General features: G+C 49.4%; 1 protein-coding gene across 4 annotated transcripts in view; it reads left to right on the plus strand.

The window, feature by feature from the left end:
- The window catches only part of GALNT15 (polypeptide N-acetylgalactosaminyltransferase 15), a 42,165-nt gene that overhangs the window by 10,985 nt on the left and 16,234 nt on the right, over window positions 1-14,946 (plus strand). For all 4 annotated transcript variants that reach the window (XM_055416832.2, XM_055416824.2, XM_055416812.2 and 1 more), the window contains exons 2-4: window positions 6,849-7,018; window positions 8,797-9,001; window positions 13,098-13,265. In XM_055416832.2, the coding sequence (XP_055272807.1) occupies window positions 6,849-7,018; window positions 8,797-9,001; window positions 13,098-13,265 (543 nt within the window). The remainder of the gene's footprint in view (window positions 1-6,848; window positions 7,019-8,796; window positions 9,002-13,097; window positions 13,266-14,946) is intronic.

The raw sequence follows: 14,946 nt of genomic DNA on the forward strand, positions 1-14,946 counted from the left end.
CTCACCAGGAAGACAGAACACAGTCCGTCTTTCTTAAAACCTAGAAAACTCTGGAACAGGACGTGGAGGGAGAGGAGGGCAATCCTATGAGATTCTCTTCAAAAACCCAGCTCCCCTGGTCTGTCCTCATCCCTTCTCCCTGTTCTATGCAGAGGGCTCTCCGAAGAGCCAGGAGCACAGAATTTCAAGCTTACAAGAGCCTCTGTGATCCATCCTGCAGTAAGAATACATCTTCTGATAGAGGCAGTGAATGCAGGGCACCGGCTCAGGGCCAGCGCCATTCTTCATTATCATGATTATTGGAGTCTAGTTGCTTTACAACGTTGCGTTGGTTTCTGCTGTACAGCAAAGTGGATCAGCTATGAGTTGAGTGAGTGAGTGAAAGTTGCTCACTCGTGTCCAACTCTTTGCGACCCCGTGGACTATACAGTCCATGGAATTCTCCAGGCCAGAATACTGGAGTGGGTAGCCTCTCCCTTCTCCAGGGGATCTTCCCAACCCAGGGGTTGAACCCAGGTCTCCTGCATTGCAGGTGGATTCTTTACCAGCTGAGCCATCAGGGAAGCCCTCTCTCCAGAGGATCTTCCTAGCCTAGGGATCGAACCCAGATGTCTCACATTGCAGGTGGATTCTTTACAAGGGTACCCCTAGCTGTGGCTCAACTGGTAAAGATTCTGCCTGCAGTGCAGGAGCCCTGGGTTCGATCCCTGGGTTGGGAAGATCCCCTGGGGAAGGGGAAGGCTGCCCACTCCAGTGTTCTGGCCTGGAGAAGTCCATGGAGCGTATAGTGCGTGGGGTCGCAGAGAGTCGGACACGACTGAGCGACTTGCACTTGCAGTTGTTCTCTGTCACTACAAGGACACATGTGTGCACACAGGCGTGCGTGCACACATGCACACGCATGCGCGCACACACACACACAGACATGCGTTGTTTCCTGTCCTCATAATCTATGGATTGAGGTAGAGAAAGGGGTCACTCCCTCGGGATGGTGCAGCTATGTTCTGAGGTGATGGACTTCAGTCCCTCTGAATCTACACCATGGGAATCCCATATGCAGGCCTCTTTGTCCCCAGCTCCTCTCCTATCTGACTTAGAAAACAGCCATCATGCAAGCAACTGCCCAAATAATGTTTCGGGGTTTTTCTGTACCCACTGAGTTCACTGTGGCAAGATTTCTTTGCAGTAGCCATCGGAGATCCCTGTTTCTAGGACCCTTGGGTTTGCCAATCTTGGTATTGCTCCATTTCTGATGTGTTATTTGAATCGCCCTGAAATCAAGCTGCAGACGTTCGTGTGTAGTTCACTGTTTTGTTCATCTTGTGGATGCTTCTGAGAATACTGTCAACTCTTTAAGAGGGCCTTCTGACTTTCGGCCTTCTTTCTGAAGTCCACAGGAATTGCTCTTTTTAAAATTCTGTTCATTCATTTATTGCTGTGCTGGGTCTTCATGGCAGTGCAGGCCCGTCTCCAGTCGCGGTGAGCGGGGCCCACCCTCCAGGTGCCGTGAGCGGGTTTCTCGTGGTGGCTTCCCTTGCCCCAGCTCCGGCCTCTAGAGCACAGCTCAGTCGTTGCAGCCCTTGGGCTTAGCTGGCTTCCTTTGTGGCTCAGTTGGTGAAGAATCCGCCTCCAGTGCAGGAGACCCCAGTTAGTTGCTCTACAGCATGTGGGATCTTCCTGGACCAGGAATTGGACCTGTGTCTCCTGGACTGACAGGTGGATTCTTTACCACTGAGCCACCAGAGAAGCCCTAAAGTCCATAGGAATTTCTTTTAGAAATCAGTGCTAGATGTAAACACAGGTGAATTCTGAATAAGGTCTGCCTGTGACTTAATAGTGTTGAACCACGTCTGATTCCTGGTTTTGATAGCTGTGGGTGGTGGTATACAGTACGCTCCCTGGATGGGGCTGGGTGACGATAACACGGGAATTCTCTGTACTACTTTTGCAACTTCTGGTGAGCCTTAAATGATTTCAAATTAAAAAGTTGTCAATTGTATAAAAAAAAAAGTCAACCTGGTATGTAGCTTTTCTGATGGTAACAATTCTGTAAATCTCCCATTTTACTTTGGGTTCCAGGAAGCTTAGAGTCAAATTTTAAATTCTCTCTAGAAATCCCAAGGCTCTTTTGACCTACACATGTATGTCCTTTTCCAAATGTTGACTTTCCACTCGTCAACTAAAGAAAAATGCACAACCTAAGAGTTGAGAGTTGTATTTTATTTGGGAACCTTACTGAGGACTGTAACCGGGGAGACAACAGCTCAGACAGCTCTGAGGAACTGCTCCCCAGAAGGAAGAGAGGAGCCAGATATGTGGGAGCTCTTGCTGGAAAAAAAGAAAAACAAATAAGCCATGGAGCCAACATCGAATGGAGTCGAACATCGGAAGATTACTGCCAATCACAAAAAACAGACATCTCAAGTGAACGATCTTGAGGCGTTGCTCTGCACGGGAGGATGTGAGAATCTGGGCTCGTTGAAACCATTTCTGAGACACTCATCTCCAGTATCCTGTCTTCCTCTATCCCTAGTCCCCTCAGGCTGCACTGAGAGGTGGGACAGGGAAGGAGCTGCACTAGCCGGTGGCTTGCTGGCAGCAATGCTCTTTCTTCACAGGACTGGCAGCAGCATTCTTTTTAGGATTTTTTTTTAATCATTATTTTATTGTGTATACTTCTTCGGAGTGACTTTGAATCAGTTCAGTTCAGTTCAGTCACTCAGTCGTGTCCAACTCTCTGCGACCCCATGGGCTGAACCACGCCAGGCCTCCCTGTCCATCACCAAATCCCGGAATTTACTCAAACTCAAGTCCATTGAGTCAGTGATGCCATCCAACCATCTCATCGTCTGTCATCCCCTTCTTCTCCTGCCTTCAATCATTCCCAGCATCAAGGTCTTTTTAAATGTCAGCTCTTTGCATCAGGTGGCCAAAGTACTGGAGTTTTAGCTTCAGCATCAGTCCTTCCAATGAATATTCAGGACTGATTTCCTTTAGAATGGACTAGCTGGATCTCCTTGCTGTCCAAGGGACTCTCAAGAGTCTTTTCCAACATCACAGTTCAAAAGCATCAATTCTTTAGTGCTCAGCTTTCTTTAGAGTCCAACTCTCACAACCATACATGACCACTGGAAAAACCATAGCCTTGACTAAATGGACCTTTGTTGGCAAAGTAATGTCTCTGCTTTTTAATATGCTGTCTAGGTTGGTCATAACTTTTCTTCCAAAGAGCAAGCGTCTTTTAATTTCATGGCTGCAGTCACCATCTGCAGTGATTTTGGAGCCCAAAAAAATAAAGTCTGACACTGTTTCCATTGTTTCCCCATCTCTTTGCCATAAAGTGATGGGACCAGATGCCATGATTTTAGTTTTCTGAATGTTGATCTTTAAGCCAACTTTTTCGCTCTCCTCTTTCACTTTCATCAAGAGGCTCTTTAGTTACTCTTCCCTTTCTGCCATAAGGGTGGTGTCATCTGCATATCTGAGGTTACTGATATTTCTCCCGGCAATCTTGATTCCAGCTTGTGCTTCTTCCAGCCCAGCGTTTCTCATGATGTACTCTGCGTATAAGTTAAATAAGCAGGGTGACAATATACAGCCTTGATGTACTCCTTTCCTGATTTGGCGTGACTCTGAGTACTTTATGAAAAGAAATAGTGTATAAACACAGAAGCAGTATTACAGTTGTCACAGCTCACGAGCCATTCATGTGCTTTGTTTCATCATCTAAGGTTTGAATTTTACCATTATCTGAAAGCACTCACCCAGAACCAGTCCCTCACCATGTAGCATTTTTCCCAGAGAGTCACAGGCAAGTTTCCAGTGCATTGAGAGCTCCAGCTTCAGCTGGGACACATCCAGCAGAGGAGTGTCCAGCTGGTGAACAGCTAGGGCTGATCCCCAGGCCAGCACAGATGCCTTTAGATGTTAGAAGTTTGAGGTCCTTGAGACAACCCCCCTATTGCAAATGCCTCTCTGAGGACAGGCTGGTGGTTTCAGCAGCTACAACCTGGAAAGGCGTGCTCTAGCAGTGCATTTTAAGAAAGTGCCTTTGTGGACACTTATGTGGACAGGCATGAACTGCATGTTGCTTTATGGGCCAGGTTGTTATTAGAGTTCATTCCACTGTGGATTCACTCAGAGTCCTCACAGACCCCATGCTCAGCAAACATAAAGCAGAGCATTCTCTTCACCTGGAGAGGAAGGTGGGAACCTGTTAGTCTCCCGGCAGAGATCACACCATCACACACACACACACACACACACGCACACACACACACACACACACACACCCATACCCATTGGTCCAGTCACAAACCAGCAAAGGGGAAAGGGTGTGACTGCTGTGAAGGCATAATATCCAGCCCTGCCAATCACTGATCGTGTGGCTTTGATGAGCCTTGTTCCCTCTGAGCCTCAGTTTCTTCATCTGTAAAGTGGGGTGAAGTGGTCCAAGCCACAGACTCAACAGGCAATAACGTGCATAAAGGGCTTGACACAGCATCTGGCGTGTTGTTACTGCTCCCAAAGGTTCTGTCCTTGCCACTTCTTCAATAATAATTACACTATTAATAATAATTAACATGTAGAGAGCTCTAATCAAGATGGCAGAGTAGAAGAATGTGGAACTCACCTCCTTCCACAAATACATCAAAAACACATCTACAAGTGAGGCAGTTCTCACAGAGCACCTCCCGGGCAATTAACAGAAGACCTCAAAGTCCTGAAAGGACAAGAGAGGTTTCTAAGCAACTGGGCAGAATGAAAGGGGAAAAGGGGGTAAGTGGGACAGGTCCTGGGTCTCTGGGAGGGAGCCGAAAAGAGGAAACGTTCCTGAACCCTGGGAAGCCCCTTCACCAGCGGGGAGCTCAGAAATGGAGCTTCAGAGGCTCAGAGGTGAGCCCAGCCACCAGCCTGCGGCAGACAGAGCAGAGAGGCCTGCACAGACGGTCCAGCCACCAGGCTGGGCACCCAGCCTGAGACACAGGTCTGCTGCTACGGACTGGGGCTGGGTGCTGAGACTTGGAATTCAGAGGCCTGGCCTGGGGAGAGGACTGGGGTTGGCTGCTGGGATGCAGCCTGAAGGGCCTGGAGTGTGGCCCAGCTCAACAACAGGTGTTCTTGGAAGAAGCCCAGCCCTCCATAGTAGCAACACACCATTGCTAAGGAGTGTGCCAGGGGCAGGGTCACTATAGCAGCTGCTGTCTCCACTCACTGACCCCTACCTCCACGGGCTCCCAGAGAGTGCCCCCAGCCACCACTCAGGGGCTCAGAAGCAGACGCCACAGGCTGCCCACATGCAGAAGGGTGGATGTAGCCACAGCCGAGCCCCAGGGGCCACACTATTTGGGAAGCAGGGCTGAGTTTTTTCTCCCTGCGGTTGTGCGAACCATGGCTTTACATCCCTGCCCCTGGCTTTGTAAAGTCAGCACCTGTGTGTCATCTGAACAGACACAGATCCACACCAAGACAGATGATAATTAAAATGGCAAAAGTTAAAGAGAGGGTGACAAGGGAACCCCTATAAGGCCGTCAGCTGATTTCTCTACAGAAAAGTTGCAGGCCACAGGGGAGTGGCAAGATATATACAAAGTCCTGAAAGGGAAAAAATTGCAACCTAGGATCCTCTACCCAGCAAGATTATCATTTAGAATAGAGGGAGAAGTAAAGAATGTCTCAGACAAGCAAAAACGAAAAGAATAGAACAATACTAAACCCACCCTAAAGGAAATATTGCAAGGTCTTCTCTAAATAGAAAATAAGTAAGCATCTATAGGAAAGAGAAAATTACAATTGGAAGGTAAATCATGTAAATAAACCAGTACACAGATTTTTAAAAAAAAAAAAAAAGAATTTTTCCGTGAAAGTGATGACAACCACAATGGACAGCAAAAGCATGAACCTGAAGATGTAAAATCATACAATCATCAAAATCATAAAATGTGGGGGATGACTAAGAAAATACAGTTCTTTTTCCTAGAACGTGTTCGAACCTATATGACTACCAGTCTAACACAAGAAGATATAGGAAGGGATTAATGTACTGGAAAAACAGAGTGATCACAAGTCTAAAACATACAATAGATCCACAAAAACCAAAAAGCAAAGACCATAAGCATAATACAAAAGAGAATCAGCCAACCACAAAATGGAAAAGGACGAGGAAGAAATATAAAATCAATGGGAAATCAAGGTTTAAAATGACAATAAATACATGTCTATCGATAATTACCTTAAAAGTCAGTGGGCTAAATGTGCCTATAAATGTGCCACATCTGAAACATACAGAGTGGCAGAGTGGGTTAAGAAAAAAAAAAAAAAAACAAGAACCCACAGTAATGTTGCCTGCAAGAGACCCACTTCAGGGCAAAGGATACATATACAGTGAGGTGAAAATCAACATGCAGCATGTGTCAGACGCTATGCTAGAGTGTAGGAGTACAAAAATAAAGACAACAGCGCCCCTGCTCTTAAACAGACGCTCTTCCACGTGGACAGGACACTTACTGTGTATCTTGTCCTGTTAAGGCCTCACACCGGTTCTAAGAGGTGGGCGATCTTGTCATTCATTCCCATTTTCCAGATTAGGACAGTCGTCTGCAGAGACATGGTGGCAAGCCTGCTCAACTGCTAGGGGAGAGGCGAGGATAAACACTGTGAAGCAGTTCTTGGAGTCCGAGGCCTGGGGGACAGTGGGCAGCACGTCTGTGAGGGCGTCATGGGTTCTCTTCAGTGGAAATTCTGAGACAACCCAGGGAGAGAGCCATCAAGTTGGGAGGAGAGCCACTGGCTGGAGCCGCCCAGCTGGGGCTCCCCTTCCCCTCACGTCCTGCCTCTCCTCCCTGCAGGTGCGTGCAGCAGCCGCCGCCCACGGACAGCCTACCCACCGCCAGCGTCGTCCTCTGCTTCCACGACGAGGCCTGGTCCACCCTCCTGAGGACCGTGCACAGCATCCTGGACACGGCGCCCAGGGCCTTCCTGAAGGAGATAGTCCTGGTGGACGACCTCAGCCAGCAAGGTGGCCGCAGGTTTCCTCAAGGCTCTCTCGGGAGGGCCTGGACTCTGGGGGACCCCCGTGCACAGACTGGGGTTTGAAGCCTGTGTGGGCGGGAGTCCCCGAAGCAGTCCCGCAGATGGGGATTCGGGCACAGGGAAGACTCATCCGGGAAGAGCCCCTGAGGCTCCGCCCCACTGTGACACGAACAGGGTGTGATGCTGGCTGCAGGCGCAGAACCAGCAGCTGGAGGGTGACTGTGCTGCCCTCTCGTTGTTGGCTTTTTTGACCGCACTGCCCGGCCTATGGGATCCTAGTCCCGTGCCCCTCTAGTGGAAGTGTGGAGTCCTAACCACTGAACTGCCAAGGAGGTCCCATGTACTGACCTTTTATATAAGGGACTTGGATACTAGAGCATCTGCAGATTTTGGTGTCTGCGGTGGGTGGGGGGGCTCCTGGAACCAACACCCTCACCCTGACTCTGAAGGATGACTCTGCTGGTCTTTCCATCTCTGCTAGTTTGCTCATCTGGGCACACTCCCATCTGTCCATTTGCACCGTTTTTCTGATCTTGAATGTTCAGTGCTGTGCTTAGTCACTCAGTCACGTCCAACTCTTTGCAACCCCATGGACTGTAGCCTGCCAGGCTCTTCTGTCCATGGGATTCTCCAGGCAAGAATACTGGAGTGCGTTGCCATGCCCTCCTCCAGGGGATCTTCCCGACCCAGGGATTGAACCCAGGTCTTCTGCATTGCAGATGGATTCTTTATCAGCTGAGCCCCCAGGGAAGCCCAAGAATACTGGAGTGGGTAGCCTATCCCTTCTCCAGAGGATCCTCCCGACCTAGGAATTGAACCTGATCTTGAATACAAAGCCTAAAAAGCCTCTCTTGACCTGTATCCTCTGTAGGATTGTCATTCCCGAAAGAATGTGTAGACTTTTGAACTCAATCTCTAGCCCCCCATTTTCTCTTCATTGCTCACTCCCCCACCCCTGCAGTAAGACCTCTCTGGCCAGTGCCTCCCTCCTGGGGGCACCTACAATGGCCCCTCTGTCTTTGACTTCCTTGACCCCTGTGTCTTAGGTCAGGTGCCCTGGAAGCAGAGCCTGAGATGGGGACTCATGTGTATGTTATTGGGGTCGGGGCAGTGCTCTCAGGGGAACGCTCTAGGGGAGCGGGGGAACCTGGAGGATGCAGAAGGAGCTGAGCTAAGATGCGGTGTCAGGTGAAGTTCAGCCACAGCCCGTTCCCAGATGCACCATAGCATCTGTCATGCCTTGAGGCAAAGAGTGGGCCTGGTGTTCAGGCAGCGGCCGGTCATTGCCAACCCACCCACCACCCACCTGGGGAGCGGGGTGGCATTCTGCCCAGCTTCTTGCTACTGGTAGAAGAGGCAATTCTGGTCCCCTGGGGCACGTCTCCAGGGAAGGATGGGGACTTCAGTTGGCGGCCAACCCCTGGCAGCTGGGCACCTGCAAACCAAACCAGCAAGAGGGGTCCCAGCGGAGCAGGGCACCAGCAGCATCTGCTTCAGCCTCGCTGCTGCCTTTGGAGAGTGTGAGCGCGTTCTCTTCTCTCCTAGCTTCATGACGCCGTTTCTCCCAGTGTTTACCAGAGGGGCCCCGATCCACCCAAAGGAACAATGCATCTTGCATCTTAGCAACAACCACCCCGTAATGTAGGTGATGCTCACCGCTGCTCCCAAGAGCGGCCTGCTGGCGATGATCCTAGTGATAGTCATCGCACCCTCGGGGGCTGTGGCATCCCGTGACCTCACTGACCACCCCCCTGTCGATTCCAGGACAACTCAAGACGGCTCTCAGCGAGCATGTGGCCCGGTTGGAGGGCGTGAAGTTGCTCAGGAGCAACAGGAGACTGGGCGTCAGTGGGGCCCGGATGCTGGGGGCCGCCAGGGCCACGGGGGACGTGCTGGTCTTCATGGACGCCCACTGCGAGTGCCAGCCGGGCTGGCTGGAGCCCCTCCTGGCCAGAATAGCTGGTGACAGGTAACCCATCCCCGGGGGCTGTAGAGCAGGAGGCGGGAGAGGGAGAAATGGTCTATAGCCTCAGCCACTCACAGAACACACCCCACCTCCCCAGCCACCACTGCCTGAGCTGACTGCAGCTCCAGTGCCCAAGCCAGGGAGGAAGGGTCATCGCCAGAGAAAAAGGGAAATTTCCAAGGGCAAAACCCCCCTCTTAGGGGTGTTCCTGGCTCAGGAGGCTGACCATGCTATTTTCCACTTCAAGACTGGTCCAGGCTCCTGCCTTAGGGACACCTAGTTCTTTTTTAAAAATATGTGTGTATCCATTTATAATTTACAAAGAGCTCCTGGATCACTGGTTAAAGTGCAGGGTCTGGGATGTCTTCATTTTTTTTTTTAAAAGACTTTATTATTAGAACAATTTTTGGTACATAGCAAAATTGAGAGGCAAGAATGCTGGAGTGGGTTGTGCTTTCCTGCTCCAGGGGATCTTTCCGACCCAGGAATTGAACCTGAATCTCCTGCACTGCAGGCAGAGTCTTTACCAACTGAGCTACGAAGGAAGCCCCCAGTTGAGAGGAAGTTACAGAGATTTCTCACATATCCTCTGCCTCCACACCTGCATAGCTTTCCCCGTTGTCAATATCTTCCACCAGAGTGGTTAGATTGTTAACACTGATGAACCCACATTAACAAACCAAAAGCATCCAAGAGGGACACCTAGTTCCCAAGGTCACCTAGTTCCCAAGGTCTTCTAGTTTCCAAGGTCGTCTTGTTCCCAAGGTTGCCTAGTTATCAAGGTCAAGGTCACCTAGTTCTCAAGGTCGTCTAGTTCCCAAGGTCACCTAGTTCTCAAGGTCGTCTAGTTCTCAGGGTCACCTAGTTCTCAAGGTCATCTAGTTCCCAAAGTCATCTAGTTCTCAGGGTAACCTAATTCTCAAGGTCGTCTAGTTCCCAAGGTCACCTAGTTTTCAAGGTCACCTAGTTCTCAAGGTCATCTAGTTCTCAGCTGAGGTTGAGGCTGCTCCGTATTTGAGGGCTTAAGCGATGGAAAGCAATCTGAAGAATCCCACATGTGTGTGTGCACGTGTATGTAAGTGTGTGTGTGTACATGTGCACATCTGTGTGTGTTTTGAGGAGCAGCAGGGGATTAAGATGCCTCCAGCCCTGCAGAGCGAGCCGCCTTCCTCTGGTCTGTGGAAGCTCTCAGCCCCTGTCCTGCTCTTCCCACCTTGGCAGACAGAGTCCTGGGAGGGCCAGTGTCAGTCTTGGGATCACACCCGAGCAGCAAAGCTCTGGGAAGAGAGACCGTAGAGCATCTTGCTTCTCAGGATAAGACATTTCCCACAAACACCAAGAATTTGCATGAACTTCCAGAGTGACTTTCGACATCACAGAGCAAGAGGAACGTTCAGGCCCAGGGGAAAAACAGAGAGTGGTGAGATAAACTAGGGTCCTTCCTCCTTGTGGTAAAAGTCTGGTGGATGAGTTTGCAGCTGCAGTTAGCTTTTGGCTCTCTGGACAGTGGTGCCTTGGTTGACCTCACATATCTCAGTTAGCTGGTGTTTGTTGATGGCTCCATTGAAATCCAAATGCTTGACTACCTAGAGTTCAGACAGGCTTAGGAGAGGATTGACCTCAAGTCTGCGTGTGAGTTAAAACTGAGTTTACAAGTGGCAGGATGGTGGAGTGAGTCCCTTCCTCCCTCCTTCCAAGTCAGACAGGGAAGCTTTGCTATTTTGCCCTCAGTGAATTCCAAGAACTCCAGATACATCTAGGTTTGAAACACAAAGCCAAATATAAGACTTTTTTTTTTTTTTAATCATTCCTTTTCAAGTCTCTCAACTTCAATTTCTTCCTAATTCAGCCCTGACCGAGCAACTGCTCTGGTCCATGGGAATAAAAAACCAAACAAGGAAACATCTTTCATTTCGTTCATTGACACTTTAATCTTCATCTTTACCAAAAATGTATTTAAAGAGGCTTATGATGAGTCACTTATGTAACTGGCTAAAATAGAAGGAGAAGGCTTCAGAAAGGGAACGATGGTGTTGGAAACCGGGGGTAAATACAGTTATTAGAAATGAGACACATACGCCTCTGCGCCTCCAGCGAGATGGAGCAAAAAGAGAAACTTGATGAACTTTAGGGTGATCATTCTCTGAGGAAAGGGGATGTACAACTTTTATCAAGAAGGACACAGCTGAAAGCTCTGGGAAAAACTTGACACTTGAACGCAGTTTCCTTTCTTGTCCTGTTACAATTACCAAGATGGCACAAACTTGATGGGATTCTTCAGAATTCAGCCACACGGCTTCCCTGGCTCTTGATTCTGAAATTCCACAAAATGCTCTGCCAGTTGCCAAATCCATCTGCTCTGCACAGCACATTCAACAGTAAGCAGACCTGGGAGCACGTCCTCCTGAAATCCTTGCCCGTTCTCAGTTTCCTAGCTCAATGCATAGTGCTCCAAAGTGGCGGAGGCCAGAGGTCTCAAGTTACCATTACCTTCCAGAGGGTGGGGAAAATGTATCAAGATCTTTGCTGTAAATATAAACCCCATGACCCTTCATGCCAAGGCCAGTCACTGAAGGCCACAGATTAAAGCAGATCCTTGAATGCCGGGACCACTCCAGCCCTCTCTGTATGGGCTGGGCTCGTGCCAGCCCTGGCCGTCTCTGAAGTGGATGGAAATTGATGGGAGTGTAAACAGCATGGCTGGCATCTCTTTCCCAGGAATATTCCTTTTCTTAGACTGGTAACTGCCAGCCAGTCTAAGACTTTTCTTACCAGTCTAACTGGATAACCCCTGATTTCATGCCTAGTTTATTCCAAGGTATAGTTTTAGAAGAAACTGTCATGAAAGGCCAGTTTCATGCCTTTCACCACCATCAAGGGCCATGTAAGGAAAAAAAAAGTGACTGAGATAGGACTAGGTGGAGGGCAGCTGCTGGTACACCTGAGTGATGCATCAAAAGGCAGGATTTCCAACCTGTACCGAAATCTGCACCAGTTTCCCATAGCGCCCTCTCTGAGGTCATGCAATCCCAGGCTGTGCAAAACATCTGGGATGAAATGCAATGCCAACAGCTACAGTAAGTGAACAAGAAAATATAGATGCAGGACTTTGCTGAGAGACACCATGAACTCACGTACACACACATGCAGGCATGCATGCACACACACACACACACGCTTTAACACCAAGGAGACTTCTGGGGCTTGACGATCCTGGTTTCCCAAGACAACCCAGTTTCATGGTCCAGGTAGGAACCGGACCTAGACCCTAGAGCAGGGGCCCGTGAGCCCTCTGCAGTTGTACACAATATTTTGTATATGTGCATACGATTATTTTTCTGAGGAGGGATCCATTGTTTTCCCATGATTCTCAAAGGAATCAAAGACTTCCAAAGAAGTCAACAGCCATAGTCCTAGAGCATTACAGCTGAGAAAGAAAGAAGTAGTTCCACCTCCCATTTTACAAATGAGGAAGCTAAGGCCCAGAGAGACGCAATAGCTATCTCAAGATCACACAGCTCATTGGTGGCAGAGCTGAACCTAGGTCTCCGTTCTTCTGTCTCTCAGTTTTGTCCAGAGAGGGTGTGTGTGTGTGTGTGTGTGTGTGTGTTTGCATTTTGTTTTACTGGATAGAGAGATTTTTAAAGAAAGGGGCAGAAATAGTTGTTAATGAAATGGGCCCCCAACTCCCTGTGGAAAAATGTGTTTTCTAGAACAGTGCTGTTCAGTAGAAATAGAACAGGAACCACAGGTATAACTTAAACGTTTCTAACAGTCCCATTGCAAAATAAAGAGACGGATGATATTAATTTCAACAAAATATTGTAGTAAACCCAAAGTGTTCAAAATATTACCATTTCCCCATGCGATCAATATGATAGTCACTGAGATGGGCACACCATTTTTCATACGAAGTCTTCTCAGGGCACGCATGGTTTGCACTTACACCACAACTCGGTTCAGACACCTCGGATTTCAGGTGCCCAGTGGCTGTGTGGCTGGTGGTGGCCGTACTGGGGGCTGGTGTCTAAATTATGTTCTGCCCCCCCCAGCAAATGGAGGGTGTGTATCCCTTCTCTGATCTCACGGTTCCTTCCAGGAGCAGGGTGGTGTCTCCAGCCCTAGACGTGATTGACTGGAAGACTTCGCAGTATTACCCCTCCGAGGACCAGCAGCGAGGAGTGTTGGACTGGAAGCTGGATTTCCACTGGGAGCCTTTGCCGGAGCGCGAGAGGAGGGCCCTCGCCTCCCCTGTCAGTCCCATCAGGTGAGGCTCCTTCCCCAGCTGGTTTCACCGCTGCCTCCCCAGTGCGGGCTCGGCAGCAGGCGGGCTCGGCACCCGGCGGCCTGGGCCAACCCGGGCTCTCCTCCTTTCCTAGCAGGTCAGTTCAGCGCAGTTCAGTCACTCAGTCATGTCCGACTCTTTGCGACCCCATGAATCACAGCATGCCAGGCCTCCCTGTCCATCACCAACTCCCAGAGCTTGCTCAAACTCATGTCCAATGAGTCAGTGATGGCATCCAACCATCTCATTCTCTGTCGTCCCCTTCTCCTCCTGCCTTCAATATTTCCCAGCATCAGGGTCTTTTCCAGTGAGTCAGCTCTTCCCATCAGGTGGCCAGAGTATTGGAGCTTCCTAGCAAGTTACCTAATCGATAAGCTGGGGGTCACAATGGTACTTACTTCTAGGGGGGCTGTGAGGTTCGAATGAGCTAATACATGAGAAGCGTGCAGAGACTGTCAGGCACTTGGGTATGGGCGTCACTATCCTCACACTGTTTTATGAGTAGAGGCCAGAGAAATTTCCAGACCCTGGAAGTAGAAAGCAGAAGCACCTTATCTGGGGTCTCAATCCACTTCCCTCTCACCAGGAAACTCTGGAGTTTCCCAGGCCTCAGATGCCTTCGTGGTAAAAGAATTCAGCTGGGTAAATGCTAAGACACCGGAAGTCTCAAAATACGTCCAGCTTTGTGGTTTGCTTCTCACATGTTTGACTTTTAGACAAATATCCTGTTTAACATAGCATATGTTACGTTTAACATCTAGTCGATGTTCTAGAGAGCTTATGCTGTGTAAACAAACTTTAGGGTGTGGAAGAGCTTTTATTAAGAGTCTGAACTCTGGGTTGTGAATTCTGAAGGGAGATGGGGTGTTGGCTGTTTGCTCCGTGGTGTCCGGAGCCTCAGCAGGACCAGACTAGACTGGCTAGAAATGACTCGACAGCTCGGGGCAGGATTGCCCAGACTCTGATGGTGGCTGTCACTGGGACCCAGTGGGAGCGTCTTCCTGTTGCCTCTGTGAGATCCCTGCAGGCGGGTCCCTGGGGCTTCCTACAGCCTGGAACTGGGTTCAGACAGCAAGGGTCCCAGAAGAGCCAGGCAAAGCAAACTCTAATCTCCTACCCAATTAAAAAAATAACGTATTGAGGAGAAATTCATATAATGTAAAAGAACCGTTTCTAAGTGAACAATTCAGTATATTCGCAATGCTGAGCAGCCATTGCCTCTTCACAGTTCCAAAACATCTCCCTTTTTCTGAAGGAAAGTCCCTTACTTGGTGTCTCCCATTGTCCCCTTTCTCTAGGCGCTAGCAATCCCCGATCCACTGTTTGTCTCCATGGATTTATCAATTCTGGATATTTAATACCAAGGGACTCACACAGTAGGTGACCTTTTGTGTCTGGCTTCTCCCACTTATCATGATGTTTCAGAGTATGTACCCCCTTTTATAAGCAAGTCTCAGAGGTCACCCGGGGTCACCTCCTCCACAGCCACAGGCCCACCTAGGTTCCCAGGAGGGAGACGTGGCCCTAAGTCGCAGTGGGGTCGATGTCACATTGTAGACAGAGCCCCTGAAACCAGGATTCTGCTGCTGTTGACCTGCCCGTCACCAAGCAATTACCCAGGCTGCTTCCATGTGTCTAGTCTACGGACACAAAGTGAGGAGTT

Source organism: Moschus berezovskii, chromosome 1 (genome assembly GCF_049115385.1).
Source record: "Moschus berezovskii isolate FMDL1 chromosome 1, NW_MosBer_1.0, whole genome shotgun sequence".
NCBI classification, from domain to species: Eukaryota; Metazoa; Chordata; class Mammalia; order Artiodactyla; family Moschidae; genus Moschus; species Moschus berezovskii.